This window comes from Leuciscus leuciscus (assembly GCF_965113295.1).
Source record: "Leuciscus leuciscus genome assembly, chromosome: 3".
NCBI lineage: Eukaryota > Metazoa > Chordata > Actinopteri > Cypriniformes > Leuciscidae > Leuciscus > Leuciscus leuciscus.
In genome coordinates this window covers 36,752,813-36,774,329 of record NC_138727.1, presented here as the reverse complement: position 1 = coordinate 36,774,329, position 21,517 = coordinate 36,752,813, and the positions used below count along the sequence as shown (strand labels likewise).

Genomic DNA, 21,517 nt, shown 5'->3' with positions numbered 1-21,517 from the left:
TCAATCTGCTAACATTTTCATTAAGCGACAGGGCACAGGAAAACACAAACCAACTCTTACTGACGTTTTATAGTGTAAAAAAACAACACTGAGAAAATGCAACACAGTCTTATAAAGTGTGAGATAAATGTGTGAGATCAAAATCTAGGATTCAAAATCTACCGTAAATACAGTTTCAAGATTTTTGAAAACAAAAGAAATTTTATGATGAAAAATGTATAAAAAAATATTATGTACATTGTCCAATTCAACTTTTCACAAAAATTATTGCGTTGATAAAATTAGGGCTGTAACTGATGATTATATAATCAAAGTTAAAATCACTCAATTAAAACCAAAAAAGACAGAATAAATGTTAACCGGCAGGAGGAAACCACATGTTCACTCATCTGAACATAGTAATTATATTAGATTTATACTCCATTACAATAGATTACTCTCATTATCGATTGCTTTATCTATTAGTTGTTATATTATATGAATAAATATATTCAAAAATGTAAATCATTTGAATGACTTAAATTATTCCACTGTATAAAATAAGCCACATTAAAATCAGAAATGAAAACAGAAAATGAAACAGTGATAAAAGATCTGTGAGGGCGTTTCTCTTCCATTCACTGATTCACTGACTCTTTCTCTCTCAAACACAAACTGCACTTCATACATATCCACCCACCCTCCATCACACAAACACACACGTGTCAGTCAGTCAGTCAGTCAAGGCATCAACTCACCTCCGAAGGGCGTGGGAAACTGAGCCATGGTTCAGTCCGTCAGCTGCCGTCCAGCCGCAAACTCCTGCAAAACAACACAAAGAAACCTTGAGCTTTCATTCACTCACTCAACTTCTGAGAAACAACATAAGGAAACAAGATTTGTTCATTGTCCTGAACACACAAAATCACTCTTGTCAGGAAAAAAAAGAGGAAAAGACATTTGAGTGAATCACTCCTGTTCTGACCTGTAGAAACCTTCCTGAGAAAGGAAAGACAAAATACAGAACTCCCCACAAATAAATTCCTGCTTTATCACGTAGGGTACATTTCCACGATAACAATGTACAAAAAATTTAAAAATGTTCCTTTGCGTTTGTCACGTACAGACAACAACGTTGTCAAAACAATCCCTGGTCTCATGGATCCACAAAAACTAAAAAAATCTGCTGCCAGGCCAGTAGTTGGCGATGTCACTTCTTAAAGAAACACTACACACCTAATAGACTGAACATGTAATATGCATGACATCACCATTTTCGGAAATTCGCGTTTTTAAAATTTACACAGTAATGATGGCGGTGTCTTTTTCATAAACTTGCACTTTTCAGGCCGCGAAAATATCGTTGTTAAAATTAAGCCAAAATATCCCAGAAACAGTTGTTGCTGCTCAAGTCTGCGGGCTCAATCGTAAGCACAGCTGTCAATCATGAAGGTGCACCCCGTTTTTATACCATCAAATAACTAAAACCACACTTATTGAAACAAAAATGAACATTTGAATGATAATGAGAACTACTTAAAATGACAGAAACCATCTTCTGGAAAAAAAATTATATTTCAAGTGTAATTGTATTATATTGTTTGGCTCACGTCCCATTCAATTACATGGAGAGGGCGGGGTTTATGACCTATAGCCGCCACCTGGCCAGCCACCAGGAGGCAAACGAAATGCTGCTACTTCCGTTTCATCGCAAATTTAAAGGGAATTAATTATGATGCGCGTTGACTTAGAGTCAACATTAGTATAGTAAACTTCATCAGAGAAGTTAAGTGTATACTTTTATCCTCATTACTAGTGTCACTATAACCCACCAACTGGTATATATGCATATCCCCAACCTGCATTTATTGTAGTTCTCGTTTATGGTAAATCTGTAAAATAACCTCAGAAACACACTTGGACGTAAAACGATGAGAAAGTAAGAGTAGTATCTGAAGGCCTCAGACTGGGATCTCCCAGCTGTGTAAATGCACTGCAAGAATACACACACACACACACACACACACACACACACACACACACACACACACACACACACACACACACACACACACACACACACACACACACACACACACACACACACACACACACACACACACACACACACACACACACACACACACACACACACACACACACACACACACACACACACACACACACACACACACACACACACACACTCCAGCAGAGACACCCAGGGCACCTTGGCCAAAGTATTTTAATCAGTGCCAGACTGTTCTCTCTCCCTGTCTCTCCCCCATTCTTCCTCCACTCTTTTCTTCCTTTTCTTCAGATCCTGCATAATGGAATTCATTTCTCTGCTCCACAGGGTCCAATCACAGCGCAAACTGAAAGGGTTTTACAAATAAAATAAACAAACACGCTAATCTAGTCACTGGGGAAAACTGTTGTAGCAATACTGTATATGTAGGGCCCCTGATGAAATCCATTTTATTTTTTTCAAAATTCCGTTTAAATTTTTCTGGATTCCATTTTAATGGTTAAATAAAATTTTAGTAACCAAAAAGCAAGTCTAATTAATTGAAATCATGAAACTTATACAATTTAACAACAATTTATTAAAAGTTTTATTTTCCCCCCTGAAATTCCGTTTCATTTTCTGGCCTACCGACTTCTGTGTTTCTGGATTCCATTTTAATGGTTTAATTCAATTTTAATAATCAAAAAGCATGTCTAATTAATTGAATTCATAAAAACAATTTATACATTTTGTGTTGTGCATTTGAATTCTTCTGGCAATCAAATGAAAGCATAAAAAAAAAAAAAAATTTAATTGATATTTTAATCGTATGAAATAAACAAACCTTTTTGTCGAACAATGTGCTGCACAACAGAGCTTTACTGTTAAAATTAATACATAGACAACATTTTTTATTATTCCTTAAAAATAGTTTTAATAATAATTTATTATAATTATTATTAATGTTCGTATTATTATTACATTGAGACGCAGCTAAATTCTACTGTACAACAGTAATAAACCAAACTTTTATTTGACCAGTTGCAGTGAAGACCTTTGAGTTTTGATGTGTATACGATAGTTTTTCTCCAATGAAACGGTAAAATGCTCATGAAGTGACTCTCAGAGCAGCTCTGGAGATGAAGTTCATGCATTCATGTTCTCATATAATGAAGAGGCAGAGGCTGAAAACACCACGAGCGTCACGCGTGGTGTGTGTGTTGTAAATTAAACTGTGAGTCTATGCATTTATCAAGATAAAGTCAACTTTTTTTTTTTAATGGAATATTGCAGTGATATTTATAAATTATTGATCTGTGCAAATTTTTTTAAATCATGTGCCATAATCTTTCATCAAAGTAACTTTCCTTCTCGCTTGAAATCACAATGACATTTCTTCTCTGACTCATCCAACATGTTTTCTTGTTCGACAAGCTGTTTCACAGAAACAATTCAACAGAAGAACGGGAAAAACAATGCCAAAGAGGTGAGATGCTACAGGAAGTAATATTTCAATTATTAGACAAATTAGAACATACTGGAAATAAAATGTGATAAAAAACAGATACGCACTAACATGGTTCCTCAACTGCTGATAGATTTCAATGACTGTTCGTCTGAAGGGCTGGCAGACAGCAAAGCCGAAACTGAAGTTGTGTGGAAATCATGATGTTTCATCACTCTAACCACCCGATAACATCGCCCTGCCCTTCAAAATTCAAAAAACGCTGATGAGGGAATGTGCTTCATTTTCACATCATATACAGCATCTGACATTTGAATGTGAAGCAGTTTCATGTTGAACAAAACTAGAGTTTCTACTTAAACGCAGTACTATCTTAAGTATTCATTTGCATGCGTATGAGCAGAGTTTTATCATAAGCTATAAACCTATAGTTTGTGCATCACAGTTTCTATAGTGTCCAATTTTTCTTATTTTACTACTATTAGCGGAAATCCATTATGTCTGAATGCCGTTGGCTCCAGGGAGTGTTCGTACAGTCTGAGTTCTAATCTGAAGCAGTGGGGTATTTCTCAAGATGGAGGACTAAGCTCTTCACAGAGCCTTGACTCAATACTGAAAACATCCAGTTCCCCTGATTAAACAGGGCACTGGTGACTCACACGCTCTCTCTCACTGGCAGAGTGCAGTGTCAAACACTGCAGTGCTAGTGACACTGTCACACAGTAGAACAGGCCCTTGTCACAGCCCTGCTAATGACGGTAAGTGTGTGTGTGTGTGTGTGTGTGTGTCTTTGAGCATCTGACCTACTTTTTCCTGTCACCCTTTTTCTGATTCAAATGAAGCTTTTCCTCAGGACAATGGTCTCAAACACAGCCAATCTGAATGAAAACCCAGGAAGGGGAAACCTTCTTGCAGAACACAGTGGAAACACAAACAAACCAATGCTTTCAGAAGATCTGCATGTCTCAGACGAGTTTAGTTTTACTCTTATTCAAGACCAACCTGCCTCACTGATCCAAATCCGGCACAGTGAATCAAGACATGGTCAATAGAGGGTGGGACAAAGAGAGGTGATGTCATCCAGCAGGAATGCCATCACTAGGTGAGATGAATCTGGGAGAGGAAGTTTAATAAATATGGAGCGCTGCAGTGATGATGATGCATTTTAGCAGGCAAACCCGAAACCCGGATCTCTCTGGTTCCTTCGACAAAAACCCAATAGGATTTTTCCATTGTCTTTTGGATTATTGCACAAAATGAACTCGCTGACTAACAAAAGTATATGATCATCACGATCTTATGAATTCTAACACAAATTTTATGAATTTAAGCACGAAATACAATCAGCAGAAGTAAAAGGCTAAACATAGGCTATAAACTAACTACACCACGATCACATGACTTAAACATCACCACAAAAGTCTTTGTTAAAGAAAACATTTCCCCTGAAAGTTCAAGTTAGAATGGTTTGCATACTAGCAAGTAAATGAGTCTTGATGGAATTTACACACAAACGTGCCTCATTTAGCCACTTGTTGGCAACCACCTTTTCGAGACAAGTAAAAGCTTAAAATTCACAAGAGGCCATCCATTCATCAAATCAATAACCTGTCATGCAATAGTCTGATGGACCAAATCAAGCCCCGTCCTACATTTCTTTTTCTCGTTCAAGAAGCCGTTTAGTCTCCCTCTCTCTCCGAAGTTACAACTTCACCCTGAACAGAGACAGTGAAAAAACACGTGCAATTAACACAGATAGACACACACACAAACGCATCCAGCGGTGGATTCATTAGTCAGGTGACGCGAGACCCCGGGGCCAAAGGGAGTGCAAGTATTAATAGTGTCAACATCACACTCGCACTCCTGTCTGCATTCCTTCCAAGAAGGCTTGGGGTCCTACGAGAACAAGTCAGCCAAACGCACCCACACGTTTGCATTCCACACAAAAGCACAACAGTCTTTCCTGGAGTGGACCATGTTTGACTTTGACTTTGAAAAACGTAAGTAGGGAGAAAGAGTGTATTTAAACTTCTACCCAGGTCACTTTCACTGCACATTTGAGCCTGAACAGTCGCTGAATGAATCCAATTTCAACCTTGTCAACATCAATACCTGATACGGGACTAGAAAGCACAGGAACTCGAGAAGAGCAAATCGCTGGTTTCCTTTAAGGGCATGACAGAAAGAGATGTGGGAGTCAGTCTTAGAGAGATCCAATGATATTCAGACTCAGAGATGCTCATGGTTCCACTGACACCCCCAACAGTTCTCTTCACTACTCAATAAATCACAGACAATCTGCACTCCACCCACATTTAATGCAGTCCAGACACACGCAGAGGAATCCAGCTTAAAGTGAAGTGGAACTTCAAGCTTTTATCATCACTGATGACAAACCATCCAAACCGATCTTTCATAACACACTGCTAGGCTAGTAAATGATTCAGTATCGCAACCTGTTCTCTTTACTGTTCCCAAGTTTAAAAACAAAAACCACAGTCCACAATCTAGTCTCGTCTCATTAGTTCACTTCCATCTTGAAGCGTTTAAAGAAAGGCCATAACCACGGAAGCAGAAGTGCTTTCTCTGCAGCTGAGGTAGGCAGAACGGCTCAGCTGTAAGAGTGAGAACGGATATGTTATGGAGCTTCGTCTGAGCAGAACCTGAGCCTGGATCAGGCGGCAAAGAAAGAATCGCCCGGGACACTAAATACAACAGCTTCCGGAAGAGGGCCTGTATTGTTGTGCTTCGGTCCAATGTTAAGACAAGGTTACAGACAGTCACTGCTCTGTACAAGACGCCATACACACACACACACAAACACGCTAAATAGCCAGACTAAAGATTCATGGCTGATCTATACCTATATAGGTTTACTACAATAACAAAATATGCATTAAGAGATGAGGATAAACATAGGTATATTGTCAGTAACAATTCATATGCAGCAAACCCGTACAAAGAGCAAGCAACTGAAACAAGTGCTTTGTATCAGAAAAAATATAAACTATATTATATTGTTATGTTTATATTAAAGTTGGATATTTAAGTATATCCAACTTTAAAAGCAAACAAAGTATAGTAGCATTATCATAGGGCTACATATATATACACCATATACTATACAGCATTTCTCAGTGGCTTGATTGCTTATATTGTCACAAAATGTAAACTATTTTACATTTAAACATACACATTAATCAGACAGTAATCACAATGTTGTATAACATACACATTATTTCATCACAAATTATGTATTTCAAAAATCAAAGACCCTGCCCTACAGAAGTCTATGCACAAGCTATAAAAACACAGCTTTACACTAAAACCCCTGAGGAGCAAAGCAAATACACTTTCAGACCACATTTCTAATTTGTTTAGCAAAAACTGAAATTATTCAGGCCTTCTGGAGGAGAGCACTGGGGTGAGAGATTGAGGGTCCAGCTCTCTTCCTGTTAACCTAATTATCTAGACAAAAAGCTGCTTCTGAGCCAACGATCGCACAAAGAGAAACAAATTTCAAAGTGAGCAGCAAAAGGGCAGCGCGTACATCAGCGTTGAACAAAAAAAAGACCAGATACGCGCACACACACACACACACACACACACACACACACACACACACACACACACACACACCGCTGGCCTATCATCCATCCTGCTGAGATCGAGCGGTGCACAGTGGATTGAGGGATCTCTTTTATCTCACACCCCAGACTAAATCTCCGCTGTACACCTGTGGGGGATGGGGAAGAGAGGATGGGGAAGAGACAGGGAGAGAAAGTGGCCGGATAAACTTGAGGTTGCAAAAAACAGCCTCTAATGACTCATGAACTGAATGGCCTGACAATAAGCTCCTCTTGAGCCTGCACTTAAAACAGAGGCTTTCAAACGCTCCATTATCCTCATCTAAACATGGAAGCACCATGAACGTTCACATGGACATTACTTTCAGATTAAAGGCAATTTTTTGATTAAATTTTCATTTTTATTGGATATTAATGTGCAAACGAAATCGGAAAACAAACCACACGGGCGGCTGGTCACACAAGAGTTTTCGTTCGATTGAATTTCATTCATTCATACGCATGCAAATGCGGGAGACCAGAAACACAAGCTCATGCAAGTTTTGCATTTCTCTGTGTTCCAATGGTCAAGTTTGGTGACTGAGCTGTGAATTCGTATCAGGTGAAGATGTGTGACCGACAGAAGACCGATATGACCCATAAACAGAATTACAACATTAACTGCATGTGTGTAGTGTAGCAGGAAAGTGGAGGTTGTATATTTTTACATTTTTGGATTATTATAGGTTAGGCTATATGTTGAATTCAAAGTCTAGTGTGAATGGCATAAAATTTGCATTGTTTTCATTCTATTCTCATCTGGTAATAAGGGAGATGCTTTTAGCTTGATTGGACATTTTGAACAGTAGTCTAATCAACCCACTCATTTTCATTCATCTGAAAAATCTTGTTCATAAGACTCTTATAAATGCCACTTCATTTAAAGTTTTTGAAATAATAGTTATTAAAATAAACAACTTCTCACTCACTATCTGATATTACTCAGAATATATATGACTTATGAAATATGACTTTAAAGAAAAATCTGATTAATACACAGATATGCCAGTTTTCTCAGTTAGATTTCTAGAAACATGCTTAATATGATTATGACAACCAGGTTAATGTTTTTATACTTATATAAAATCAGAATATGACCAAATTTGGATTATTATTGGAATATTATTATGCACTCAAACAGCCAATTATAGAAACACCTCCTCAAAATTCAGATGAACTGATATTTCAATCAACATTGGTTAAAATGTTTACGCTTGGACACCTCAATCTTTAACAATTTGGGAAGATCATATCTTAAGATCTGCTCTTAAATCAGTCTGAGGTCACATTTTTTAGGCATTACTCAGGGCGGCAGGTTTTCCACTTTAGTCCTGCGATCAAGGAGTGCCTCAATAAACCAGGACATGACCAGGTTTACGACCATACTGTCCCAGGCCAGAAAGGCTCCAGCTGCATTTCTCATAAGATCTCATAAACCTCCCTCCAGTCCAATCTGACAGTGTTTACATACTACACATGATAGTGGCTTTAAGACAAAGCACCCAAATCCACGGCCAGCCAGCACTACAGGATGAGAGCCTTAATCACCTTCCTTCAGACATAATCACAGGATAATAACTTGAGTTTCTCCTGGCCAGCATGTACTCACGTGTGTATTGACTGCATTGGAGAAGAGATGGATGGATATCCATGTGTAGAGATGAGCTGTATCTTCATTATTCAGCAACACCAGCACATTGACTAAACTCAATGTCACAACATCCTACATATAACACACATCACCTCAGCACTCCCATGGTCCGAATAGCCCACTATATCCATGGGTTTTACCACAGAAATCCTCAGTTTTCGAGCTGCTGTCACACAAGCAGCCGTTAGCCGGTGTGCTAACTAAACCAGTAAATCAGAGCTGAGCTTTAGCTGCAATCTCTGCGCGGAGAGGGAGCATACATAGGCCTATTTCTATGAATAAACGACTAGGGGAGAGTAGTTTTAGTGTTACTGCGCTGAAATAACCGTTGAAGTGATCAAAGCCTCTCGCGAGCGACTAAATTCGCACGAAAGCGCGCGCGCTGAAATGCTGTGGATTGCTCGCTCGCGCAGCGGACACACAGTCACTGTCAAAAAAGGACAATCGGCCTGACACACACAAACACTCTTACCTCATCATTCAGTTCCCATTATATCTCCAACACTCTGTGAGGGAATAAACTACAGGAGCATGAGATGACAGGCGGCGGGCTCTTCTTTCCTAATTTAAAATGAGCGAGATAAATTCCAGGCTTATTTCGCTGCTCCTTCTGGCTCCTCGTTTCCTCCGCACAGCTTCGCCAGTAGTGAAGTAAAAAGGGGGAAAAATGAAACCTTGAGGACGTCATTCAGGCATCCGTGTGCGTGCGCATATTGGCGACAGGGGGCGCACTGTGGCCCAAACGAATTCACTCACCAAGAACACTAGAGGAAATCTGTTGTATTCTATCATTTGTTTAATGTATTTACAGCCATTTATTATATCTTTTTAATCTATAAATATTACATTTATACATTTCAATATACGATATATGTAATTAGTGGGAAGAAAATGGGAAAGTCCGACTAGTTTCCATTGACACATTTTTTTATTTGTGATTTTTCTAATACACGGTGTGTGCACTGCTCTTTCTATCAGTTAGTTGTCGAAACTCGACTCGGGAAACGCCTCGTGAACGAATCGTTCATTCCTATTCGTGAACAAATCGTTCAGATCGATTTGCGAATCGATTCAATAGATTCATTTATAATGATGATTCGTGGACGTTATTTATTACATTATTTATTGATTTAAAAATAAACTGCTGCATTGATTTTATTTAGAGTAACGTTACGTCGGTCTCTATGTATTCTGAATAGTCGGTCTGAATTTCTGTGGACATTTATTTTGTTCAAATATGTCACTGCTAACATAATCCCTCATACATCGGATCCGTTTGCGTTTCCTTTCTCTGTGTTTATACTTCTACTCCACTACGTCACGTGTGACGAGTCACGTGAAGGAAATGAGCAAAACACTACCGCAGTCAACTGCATGTTAGTAGCTTCTATAATACTCTTACCTGCAAAAATATTATATAGCGTAACATAAGCAGACATTATATCACCAATTTTGATGCTTTAAAACGACACACGAGACATAAAGGGTTATGCAAAGGAAAAGAAGCAGCTAGTAAGCAAGAGTAAGGTATTCTGTATAAATTGGATTTTATCATATTTAACTTGCACAGTTCAAGTGCAGTCAGCTTGTTGTTATTGCTTGTGTTATTCTTATTCTATTATATTTATTGATTGTGTTATTATTATTCCAGAACAGCTAGAATTGCCATGAAGGGACTTTACTGCAAACCAGGTGGAGACCAGGGTGATGTGAAGTTTGTCTTACAGGAGACGGTGAGAGTGCCTGAAAATGCATGGATTTACATATCCAAAGTTCCCTAAACAAATCTGTAATAAGGCATTTGAAATTGTCTGACGTCCTTTGCTTTTTTCCCCCCATAGAATGCACCCACTAACATTGGCAGCCATCAGGTCAAAGTTCAAGTAAAAATCTGTGCACTTAGTCCGGTTGATTTTAAGGTAAAGTGATTTTTCACCATGTCTACTAAATCTTGAACGACGTCTAGTTATTTAATGTGATTGACCTGCAGAACAGCGAATGGAGGCCCAAACTTCAAAATGTTTACAAAACATGATGGACATTTCACAGACTACATTTTATTTTTATGAATATTTGCATCCATCTCTTAATCTGTTTTCCAGCTGTACGAGGACCTCAGGCTTGAGAGCGAGCTTGTCCCAGTTGGAAGGGAGATCTCTGGGGTTGTTCTACAAGGTTTGCATGTCTTCTTGTGTATTTGACGCCATTACCTTTTACTGCTGATTACTAACCAAATAAGCTTGACTGATAAATCGAATGCGATGCATATCCTTTTCCAGTTGGACCCAAAGTGACGTTTTTCCAGCCAGATGATGAGGTAGTTGGTAAGAACTTTATTAGACTCTCTTTTTTATTAGAGTCTACTCTATATGTATATAATCAAATTAACATTTGCATGTCTTCTCAGGAATTCTCCCTCTGGATGCTGAGCTGTCTGGCCTTTGTTCCGTAGTGCTTATTGATGAATATGATTTAGGTATTGTTGTTCGCGTTACACTCCTACCTAGTTCCTTAAAGATACACTGCTTTTCTAACAATGTACTTTTTATTTCCATATGCTAACAGTTCAGAAGCCTGAGAAAGTGAGCTGGTTTGAAGCAGCAGCGGTCATTAAAGACGGTCTCAGGGCCTACACTGCTCTCCATACTCTGGCTCGGATGGCTGCGGGTCAGACTGTGCTAGTGCTGGATGGGGCTGGTGTAGGTATCTGTGCAGAGGTCACCTTCCTGATGATTCCTATCAGTTTTAGTATAAGTTTGGGTTCGGAAGTTTCTAAGTTTGTTATGCTCACCACGGCTGCATTTATTTGATTAAAAAAAATACAATAAAAACAGTTATATTGTGACATATTATTACCATTTAAAATAACTATTTTCTATTGTAATATATTTTAAAACAATAATTTATTCCTGTGATGTCAAAGCTGAATTTTCAGCATCATTACTTTAGTCTTTAGTGTCACATGATCCTTCAGAAATCATTCTACACTGAACAAAATTATAAACGCAACACTGCGTTCATTTTTCATGAGCTGAACTCAAAGATCTAAGACTTCTTCTATGTACACAAAAGGCCTATTTCTCTCAAATATTGTTCACAAATCTGTCTAAATCTGTGTTAGTGAGCACTTCTCCTTTGCCGAGATAATCCATCCACCTCACAGGTGTGGCATATCAAGATGCTGATTAGACAGCATGATTATTGCACAGGTGTGCCTATAATATGCTGATTTGCTGCTTAAGAAACATTTCTTACTATTATCAATGTTGAAAACAGTTGTGCTGCTTAAAATATCTTGGAAACTGTGATGCATTCTTTGATTTATAGAAAGTCCCAAAGATCAGCATGTATTTGAAATGGAAATCTTTTGTAACACTATAACCCACGGTTTCACAGAAAAGGCTTAAGCTAGTCCCAGACTAAAAAGCATGTTTGAGCTGTTTTAACTGAAAGTAACTTGCACTGATATATCTTAAAATATGTCAGTGCCATTGTTTTGTCTCAAGATGCACACCAGTAATGTTTTTTTCTTAAGTTTATAAATGTCCTATTTAAACTAAGCCCTAATCCTGGCCTAATTTAAGCCCTGCCTGTGAACTGGGCCTAAATGTCTTTACTGTCACTTTTGAATAATTTAATGTGTCCTTACTGAATAAAAGTATTAATTTATTTAAAAAAAATATATCTTACTGACCCCAAACTTTTGAACGATACTGTATCAATGTTGAAACGAGTCAATTTTGTCATATATTGATTTGAAAAAAAAGGGATTATTGTTGTTATCATTTAGTGGTCTTCTCATATCAGAATCAGCACAGCAGATCTATAACCATTGTTTGGCGCCCTGCATTCGATGTCTAAAATCATTATCGTACTTCCTGTTTTGTGTGCATGCAGCCCTTTGGAGTTCTGGCCATTCAGCTCGCCCACTATCACGGTGTGAAAGTCTTGGCTACAGCTTTGTCTCCGGACGACCAGAAGTTTTTGGAAGAGCTCCGACCGAGTGTGGGTGGGTACTGAAGTGTGCGTTGTGGAGAGGAATGACAGCCAAGATATTTTCTCAATGAAGTGTCAGTTTAGGAGGGAGTCCAAGCTTGGTTTGACTTACCGCTTCACTGGAAGTTTTGATTCTTGAAAAACTTGGCATGAGTTGTTCTGAAATAAACACCAGACAAACTGAAATGTCAGGCTGGGGAGTGAAATGGGGCAAATCTTTGTTTAATCTCTAGTTGTTATCTCTTGTAAAGTTATCTGTTCTCTTGTACTTACAGTGTTATATGTGTTCTCATTTCATGAGCATATGAAAACCATCATCACATTTTCTGTAAAAGCGAGAAGTCTCAAATCTACCAAAGTCTAATCAAATGTAGAAATCAAGTTTTGATTGTTGCAGAGGGCATGTTCTCATATTTCAAAGATGTGCTGTAATGCTGGCAGTTCAAAGATTCAAACCTCTTCCTTTCTTCTTTGTTCCTCTGAAAATCAACAGATTTCATTTGTCCTAGATTTTTCTTTCTTTAAACTCACTCACATTGATTGTCAAACCTTTTCTGAAAGTGCCTCTCTTTATCTTCTCACTTCAACCTTGAGCATTTCTTTGCCTTTCTTCACCATGTGACTTTCTTCATATTGTTTCTTCCTGCTGTTTGCACTTGCTCAAGGTGTGCAGGAATCACTTTTGGGTAAGTTGCGTATGGCAGAAATCTCTTCTATAGGTATACTGTATCTATTCACACTAACATATTCTTTGATTGACACCATGTACAAGTATTTTAAGTGCTTCGTTGATATTAATTTGATTTTTTTTTTTAGCATCAGTACTGAAATGTATATCTCTTCCTTCAGCTCGAGTGATCAGAGTGTGGGACTCAAAGGAGAACTTGGTGGACTCGTGCCTTGAAGAAACTGGAGGTCTTGGAGTGGACATCATCATTGATTCAGGAGGTTTACGGCTACTTTATATGACATTTCTAACCATTTCAACGTAGTCTTCTCATATCTGGTTTTAATTAATTATATAAATTTAGCATATATTATTGCAGCATTTCTTTGGTAAAAAAAAATACAGTAAAAACAGTAATATTGTGAAATATTTTTAAATAGTAAAATAACCGTTTTCTATTTCTATATTTTGAAATGTAATTTAGCAAAGCTGAATTTTTTGCTCCAGTCTTTAGTGTCACATGATCCTTCAGAAATTATTTTAATATGCTGTTTTGGTGCTCAAGAAACATTTATTGTTATTATTATTTATTATTAGGTTGAAAACAGTTGTGCTTGATATTTTTGTGGAAACTGATGCACTTTACAGAATACTTTGATTGATAGAAAGTTCAAAAGAACAGCGTTTATTTGAAATCGCAATCGTTTGTAACAATGTAAAAGTGACCCTCAAACCTTGGAATGGTAGTGTACATTTACATTTTTCAATGTCATGTTAATTTTCACATAGTTCAGTTTCAATTAGCAGTGTATGATTTTGAGCCTTTCTTGAACAGTGAGACTCTATGAGGAGGAGGCAGAAACTCAGAGTCATCGCCCACATAAACATGACCTCCTTACCCTTCTTTCAGTTGGAGGTCATTGGGTCACCACAGAACAACACTTACAGGTTAGTAGCTCCCTGTTCTCTTCAATATACTTTAACATTCAGCATTTTATACATCAAATATTGATTGACTCGCAGCAGGTTTAGATACACCTAACAAAATCATTATTATCCTCTTTTCCAAGTTGGATCCTCCTGACAGCCACGTTCTCTTCCTGAAGGCAGCGTCTCTCTCGTTCCTTAATGACGAGGTGTGGACAACATCCCGTGCCAAGCAGGGACGATATCTTCGTATCTTTTACAACAAACTTAATTAATATGTAACTGAACACTGCCTCTTGATTGGCCCAGTTATGTCACAAAACATTCAGGCCTCTGCTTTGTTTATCAGCATTGAAAAGTCAAATACTCTGTGGCCGCATTTACACTTCAGGTCTTGATGCCCAATTCCGATTCGTTGACTATGTCCGATTTTTTTGAAGATCAGCTTACATCATCTTTTAAAAGATACCCATATCCGATGTCTGAATTTACACTATTCGTACACTTGGTGAAACAACCCACGGTAGACGTACTGACCCGGAAGAGCTTAGGCTGAAAAGGAAGTAAAAATGGTGCGATTTGCAATGGATGCATGAAAGATAATACAAGCTTTTGCTTTCAATGACGTACGACTCGCATTGATGGGAATATCCGATCTGTTATGGGATTATTTTTGTGCCTTTAATATTCAACGTAACTTTTCAAGAAATGAATGAAAATATAAATTGAAACTGAATAAAATGTCTTTGAAACCGGGAAAAAAATAAATCGCAGGCAACATTTTTGACTTTGTTTTAATATACTGCATGTTTTACTAACTGTTTTCAACACCGACGTCTTCACTTCCAGGTCAAGAATCTGTCAATCAAACACTCAGTAGCCAATGAGAACACACCGTGTTCAAATGAGCAAACAAATGTGTCAGAATGGCGAACGAAAACTCAGGGAGCGTAAACGAACACTTCAGAAGCTTAAATGAAAACTCTGGAAGCGCATTTGTAAGTACAGATCAGTGAAAGAAAGAGGAGAAAACAGTTAGCAAAACATGCAACATGCAGTGTATTAAAAACACAGTCCAAAATTTTGCCTGCAATTAATTTTTTTCTGGTTTCAAAGACATTTTATTCAGTGTCCATTTATATTTTCATTCGTTTCTGGAAAAGTTACGTTCAATTTTAAAGGCACAAAAATAATCCCATAATCTGTCCGCTTTCATGGTAGAACAAAATCCCCATTTCCGATTAATATCAGATTTATATGACTGAGGCCTAAAATCGATCTGAGAATATCATCATATCCGATCTGTGCCACAAAAATTGGTATTGGGTCACTTGAACCATGTAATGTAAATGCAGCCTATGTTTGAGAGATCCAGCTCAATCTATAGTGTAGTTTTTGTATTTAACAAATGCTTTTATCCAAAGTGACTTGTATGCATCTTCTTTTGTAAATTATTTGCCATGAAGCCTTAATATAGACTCTGGCTCTGATAGGCAGATCTTTATTCTTTAGACGAACAAAGTGGAATAGTTTACTCTCAAGTGGAATAAAGAAAAGAGATCTGACTAGATTGTATCAGAATTTTTTTTTTAAATCGCTATATGTTGCAATGAGGTCATTGGGTTCCTCAGTGGGCATATGGCTTGTCCATGCCAATTTGATATATTTGAGACCTGAGGGTTTTCTCCCAGTGTCCTTAGGCTACTGGAACGATCTTTTCAACAACATACAAGGCACATGGTTTCCGGTCTGTAACTGGGTTATTCGCCTTTAGTCTGCTCTCTCTCAGATATCTTGAAAGATGTGATGGATAAACTCAGCACAGGCACTTTCAGGTGAGAATGAGGAATAAACAAGTGTGTGAAAGGAGCAAAAGGTTGCGTGAATGAGAGTCTGTACAGAAGGAGAAATTATGAACTTAAAACTGAATGTATGTGGACTGTGTCTGTAATGCAGAGAGGACAAGTGTGAAATCATCTTTGTCATTGTGAATGGTGTTGAATTTGACTGTTGTCTCTGCACAGGCCGCAGTTGGAGCAACCTGTGCCTTTATATGAAGCCACGGTCTCCATGGAGATGGTGCAGAGAAAGCAAACAAGGAAGAGAATAGTTGTTAAGCTTTGAAGAGGACTGAAAATATGTTTTCCATAATTCTGTAAATTGTAGTCGTCGTTGTTATTAATCATATGTTGTCAGTTGCACTTTTAATTGTAAACCCATTAAAATTCTTTAAATGGAAATCAAGCTCCTTTTTCCCCCCAAAACAATAGATGCATCACAAAGCAAAAACTATATATAAAATGTTTTATATAATAAACATTTGAAATTGGTATTTCGTTAAATATTTTGGCTAGGAACTTTGGCCTAGTTATGACAGACTTTAGATGCGATTCTCCCCTTCTCAAGCATTCCCAATGGATTATTAACGCCACCATCTGATCCTATTTCTCTTGCCCATTAATATGGGCAGCTTTGTGTGGAAAAGGACAGATAACGCTGACCTAGAATCCGCATCATTGTTCAGAGGTATGCATTTGATTATCAGTGGTCTTCTATCAAAAACTCAGCATGCAGCTCATTTGCTTTCAATAGAAGATTGGTATTTGTCCTAAATGTCCCCTTTGTCTTCCTGTCCACCATTATTATCAAAATTGTCACACAGGAAAAAAATAACTAAAAAGTTCTACAACAACTACAACGGTAGAAAAGAGCAGCATGAACATTCTTAAAAATATGTCCTTTCGAGTTCCACAGGGGAAAAAAAGGAAGACATACAGATTTGAGTGTTTAGTTTTTGGATGACCTATTCTTTTAAGTATTTTGGACACCATATTTCCTGTAGCATTGGAGGTGATTGGGTTAACCGGATCTGTTGGTTCTGTACTCAGTCTTGGCTTGCGTTTAAAATCTTGGCAGTGACAGCATGAGGAATGTCCTAATGTTACCACAGTGACTATTGTCTCAGGAGGTTTTGAAGAACCACTTGTGTGTGTTCCAGAATCCTTTGCTCCTCTAGTCTCAGGCTCTCCACCACACACAGTTGTTCAAGGCGAGACAGGTCTGCACCCTGCTTGAGCTGCGATAGCTGTTAAAAAATGGAAAGACTTGGGCTGTAAGTGGTTTCATATCTTTAATTAGACACAGGCAGCATTAAGAATGAATAAATTATAATTAGACTCACCCTCTCTAGTGCTTTGACATTGCCATCAGTGAGGTTATTGCAAAGCTTTAGGGCAGACTGAATGCACCACTCTTCCCTATCCTGGCTCACCGCTGCCCCCAAGAGGACACTCTTCCAACTACTACTGCAGTCAACAACATTAAGTCAGTTTTGAATGTATTCAAATAATTGTCATGAAATAAAATGTACGCAAGTAAAAGCAATAACAGTGACAAGACTGTGGCATGTATTTTGCATTATCACACACTCACACAGTCAAATTTCCACTCATACAAATAATGTGTTTAGGATGATAACTTCTCACTATTGCTCAGGTGTCAAGGACAGCAGTCTCAGTGCAGTCATCAGTCGCCAGGAAGGGCCATCCATCCCAAATGTCAAGTTTCTGAACAGTGAGAACATATGGGAACTGAATTTGCTGTTCTATACAGTTACTGTACTGTAAGAACTGGCCACTGTCATAACGAACACACAATGACACAACACAATTTATTTGACCTGCTAAATGTCCCTAAGATCATGAATTTAAGTCAGAGTTCGAAATGACCACTCTTCAAGAACTGCAACATTACACAGTTATACATCAAACTGTAAGAACAATAATGTGGCCTTTTTATGCTGTATTCCTTGCAAGCTATTGGCAAAGGTTAGTTGTCTCGACAAGCAAGAAAGGTTGACACGAAGCATGATAAATATCGAACCTCCGGTGAATCACCCGTTATAAAAACAACAGATCTGAGCATCTGCTCGCAAAAAGAGAACATGACAGCTCGAAATAAAATGAGAATCATCAACATTAGCTTGGCTTTTCAGAGATGGTGAGAACTGTGGGAATTGAATTGTTGTAAAAGCGACGAGATGCCATTTTTATTACTCGATGGGTGAGTAAGGTATTTTATTGAACAAATATATTGCCATATGTAACTCTCTAATAGAGTTAAAGCATTACATTTGTGAAGGGTCATTTCATTATGGGTGTTGTAGCGCTGTGCTGGAATTTATTTTCAAGGGAGTACCGTGTCTATTAAAGTGTATAGCAACAGTAACGTCTTCAGCCAGTCAGCTTGAGATCCTTTCCATCTAAACTAGTTATGTCACTTAAGCCTAGTAGTAAATGCTTTATGAGCAGTAGGATAACCACATTCATCCACACAGTCACGCAGAGCCGAAGCACAACCAAAACAATGTTCTTCGGCAAAATGCATGAAGATTTGTTTTTAACTGCTAGAGGAAGCTAGAAGGTGTGCTTAATAGTTTTGTGGAAACCATGATACCCAAAAATATCACATATGATTGTTATTGACATAATATATCAGTTACTTACCTTAAATAATCATTGTCCTTCAGGTAGAGTAGTTTTTGTGTTAGCTGTTTGTCTCTTTCATTTAGACACAACTTTAGAGTTCCTACAATAACAACAAATAGTGATTGATACAGGTTCAGAAAATGTAATATTTCAGTACGCATGTTGCTTACCTAAATCAACATATACTACGCTGTGGGGGTTGCCAGGAGCAACAAAGCCATATTCCAAAAGCAGTCTGTGATTATCATGAGGACCGTAATTGATGAATGCTTGCTGGAACTTCTTACAGCCTTGGACACTTTTAACCTCGTAGCAGCAAGTGTCTTTGTTGAAGCCAGCTTCAACCTGCACACCAGGGAAAGTTAATCATTCTCCTTACTTATAGCCATGCAACATTAGTGTTTTGTAAGAAATTGCTTTACCATTCAAAAGATTGGGGTCAGTAAGATTTTTAAAAAAAAAAAAAGTAAATGATACAGCATTCAATTAATCAGAAGTGACAGTAAAGACATTTATAAAGTTACAAAAGATTTCTATTTCAAATAAATGCTGTTTTTTATAAACACGGTTTCCACCAAAATATTGCAAAACTGTTTTCGACATTGATAATAAGAAATGTTTCTTGAGCATCAAATCAGCATATCAGAATGATTTCTGAAGGATCATGTGACACCTAAGACTAATGATGCTGAATATTCAGCTTTGATCAGGAATAAATTACATTTTTACAATTATCAATTGTAAGTATCAAGTAATTTTAAAAGTATCAATTAAATGCAGCCTTGGTGAGTATAAGAGACTTATTTCAAAAACATAAAATCTTACTGACCCCAAACTTTTGAACAGTAGTGTATTTCTGTTAGATGCTCTTACTTGGACATTAGGACAGTGGTTCAGCAGGTCAAGGTACGGTGCAAGTGCATATACATCTTTCTCCCGGGAGAGATAGTTGCTCCGATCATGCTCCATGTACACCGTACGCGTGTTAACGCTACACCAAGCCCACCGCATTGCATCCTGGGTAAACAACTCCTCTGTGGGCTGGTTGAAGAGTGGCTGGAGGGAGTTGAAAAACATCAGGGAAGAGCAGCAGAGTTCCTGAAACTGTTCTTTCTGCTCTGTAGCTTTTTTCTGGAGACTCCTAGGCAAAAGGCCAATGATGTCATCAGACAAGTACACAGGGCACGTGTAGGTCTTTGGGAGGACATTAATGTAGGGACTCCACTCTGATGCATCTCCACGATGTCTCTCAGCAATGAGGAAACAACAAAGAGCCAGAAGAGGAGATATGGGAGGATGCCATCTACAGTTAGAAAGAGAAAATATTTGGGTGCACAGAAAATCTTATATGGTCCTCCTAAAAAGGGATATATATATATATATATATTTGGTTTTGGGGTGAAATGACGATCAGTCCAAAAATACCTTTGTATATAGTCACCCATGTAACTCTTCAGAACTGTGCTGGATGTCAGTAAGCATTTCTCAGGTAAGGAAATCACCATGTCTTTGGCCTGAAAAGGTGACAAATATATTTTCAATGTGGTTTCAGATATTTGAATCCAATCAATAACATTTCTTATTATTATCGATGTTGAAAACAGTTTTTACCGCTTAAAATTTTGTGGGAACCACAATACATTTTTCTTTCCAGAATCTTTCATGAATATATTAATTTATTTCAAACAGAAATCTTTTGTAACATTATAAAAGTCTTTAATGTCTCTTTTGATAAATGAAACGCATTCCTGCTGAATAAATATATTCGTTTTTTTTCTTTTTTTAACTGGGCTTACCCAAAACCTTTGAATGGTAGTATTTCATGGTTTCAAATGTGAAGCAGCACAACTGTTTTCAACAGTGATAAAAATAAGAAATGGTTATTGAGCACCATATTAGCATATTATAATGTAAAGTAAAGGTTGCTGAAAAGTCTATCACAGGAGTATATTACATTTTAAAATACATTGCAACAGAAAAGATATGTATTTTAAACTGTAATAATAATAATATATAATAATTTCAATAATATTTTTTGTTAAAATAAATGCATCCTTGTTGAGCATAAGTATTTATTTATTCATTTTTTACTTGTTTTGACCTGCAGTATTTATTAAAGTACCTTGATAGTCTGAGTTGCCATAAGCCCTCTTCCAGTGTCTGAGGAAAAAATATATAAGTTAGCATAATCACTACATAAGTGTGAAAACTATCTTCTATCTTCTATCTCTAACTATCTGTTACTTGCCATGGAAGTTGACAGGGATGAGAGACTGTGAGGTGAATCCTCTTTCTTTCAGCCATCTCCTCAAAAGAACAAACTGTGCTTCGTGAGTCAGAGTAACTAGGAGCAAAACACATACAACACATTTATTCAAGAATTCTACACACTGTACAACAAAGTTACAATATATCAGCATAGAAACAGAATACCTTTGGAGACATGAGACTCGTGTTTTTTCCGTCTTTTTTTCCTCGCTCTTCTCCCAGCACGGCACCCAGATTTATTCATCTTAAAGTTTCCACATAACAGCTCTACACGAAGCTTGTATCGGGTGTAATGTCATTCTAAACCTCAGTAAGAAACAAAACACACATCCACATGGTCAAAAACACAGCCGGATCACGTGATTAGGTCTTCGATACGTCATTGTCTTAGTTTGAACCAATCGGAGTATGGATACAAAATAATTTTAAATATTGACGTT

General features: G+C 37.7%; 3 protein-coding genes across 9 annotated transcripts in view; 1 reads left to right on the top strand and 2 right to left on the bottom strand.

The window, feature by feature from the left end:
- The window catches only part of itsn1 (intersectin 1 (SH3 domain protein)), a 43,248-nt gene extending 33,849 nt beyond the window's left edge, over positions 1-9,399 (bottom strand). Inside the window, exons 1-2 of one of the 3 annotated variants that reach the window (XM_082163692.1) lie at positions 9,205-9,399; positions 738-801 (exon numbers count right to left, since the gene is read on the bottom strand). In XM_082163692.1, the coding sequence (XP_082019818.1) occupies positions 738-765 (28 nt within the window). In that variant the 5' untranslated portion in view covers positions 766-801; positions 9,205-9,399. Of the gene's footprint in view, positions 1-737; positions 802-3,563; positions 6,566-8,690; positions 9,182-9,204 lie in introns of those variants that run through there. The other 2 variants (XM_082163694.1, XM_082163693.1) reach the window with 2 other exon arrangements.
- A 648-nt stretch (positions 9,400-10,047) lies between these two features.
- On the top strand, positions 10,048-16,562 carry cryzl1 (crystallin, zeta (quinone reductase)-like 1). 4 transcript variants are annotated; one of them, XM_082163454.1, is made up of 13 exons: positions 10,048-10,108; positions 10,384-10,465; positions 10,574-10,651; positions 10,835-10,907; positions 11,012-11,056; positions 11,140-11,208; positions 11,298-11,431; positions 12,630-12,741; positions 13,578-13,676; positions 14,231-14,343; positions 14,466-14,571; positions 16,112-16,157; positions 16,347-16,562. In XM_082163454.1, exons 2-13 carry the CDS (start codon positions 10,400-10,402, stop codon positions 16,444-16,446), a joined length of 1,041 nt encoding a protein of 346 aa, XP_082019580.1. In that variant the 5' UTR covers positions 10,048-10,108; positions 10,384-10,399; the 3' UTR covers positions 16,447-16,562. The 4 variants fall into 4 exon arrangements, with proteins under 4 accessions (XP_082019580.1, XP_082019579.1, XP_082019578.1 ...); XM_082163453.1 differs by having other exon boundaries at positions 10,060-10,244; XM_082163452.1 differs by having other exon boundaries at positions 10,060-10,254.
- A 47-nt stretch (positions 16,563-16,609) lies between these two features.
- On the bottom strand, positions 16,610-21,438 carry setd4 (SET domain containing 4). 2 transcript variants are annotated; one of them, XM_082163448.1, is made up of 10 exons: positions 21,243-21,438; positions 21,058-21,153; positions 20,932-20,969; positions 20,235-20,323; positions 19,683-20,112; positions 18,980-19,154; positions 18,828-18,909; positions 17,808-17,888; positions 17,504-17,627; positions 16,610-17,407 (listed from the first exon to the last, which is right to left on the bottom strand). In XM_082163448.1, the coding sequence occupies exons 1-10, from the start codon at positions 21,319-21,321 to the stop codon at positions 17,276-17,278; spliced, it is 1,326 nt and encodes a 441-aa protein (XP_082019574.1). In that variant the 5' UTR covers positions 21,322-21,438; the 3' UTR covers positions 16,610-17,275. The 2 variants fall into 2 exon arrangements, with proteins under 2 accessions (XP_082019574.1, XP_082019575.1); XM_082163449.1 differs by having other exon boundaries at positions 17,504-17,624.
- Between the last annotated feature and the right edge of the window lie 79 nt (positions 21,439-21,517).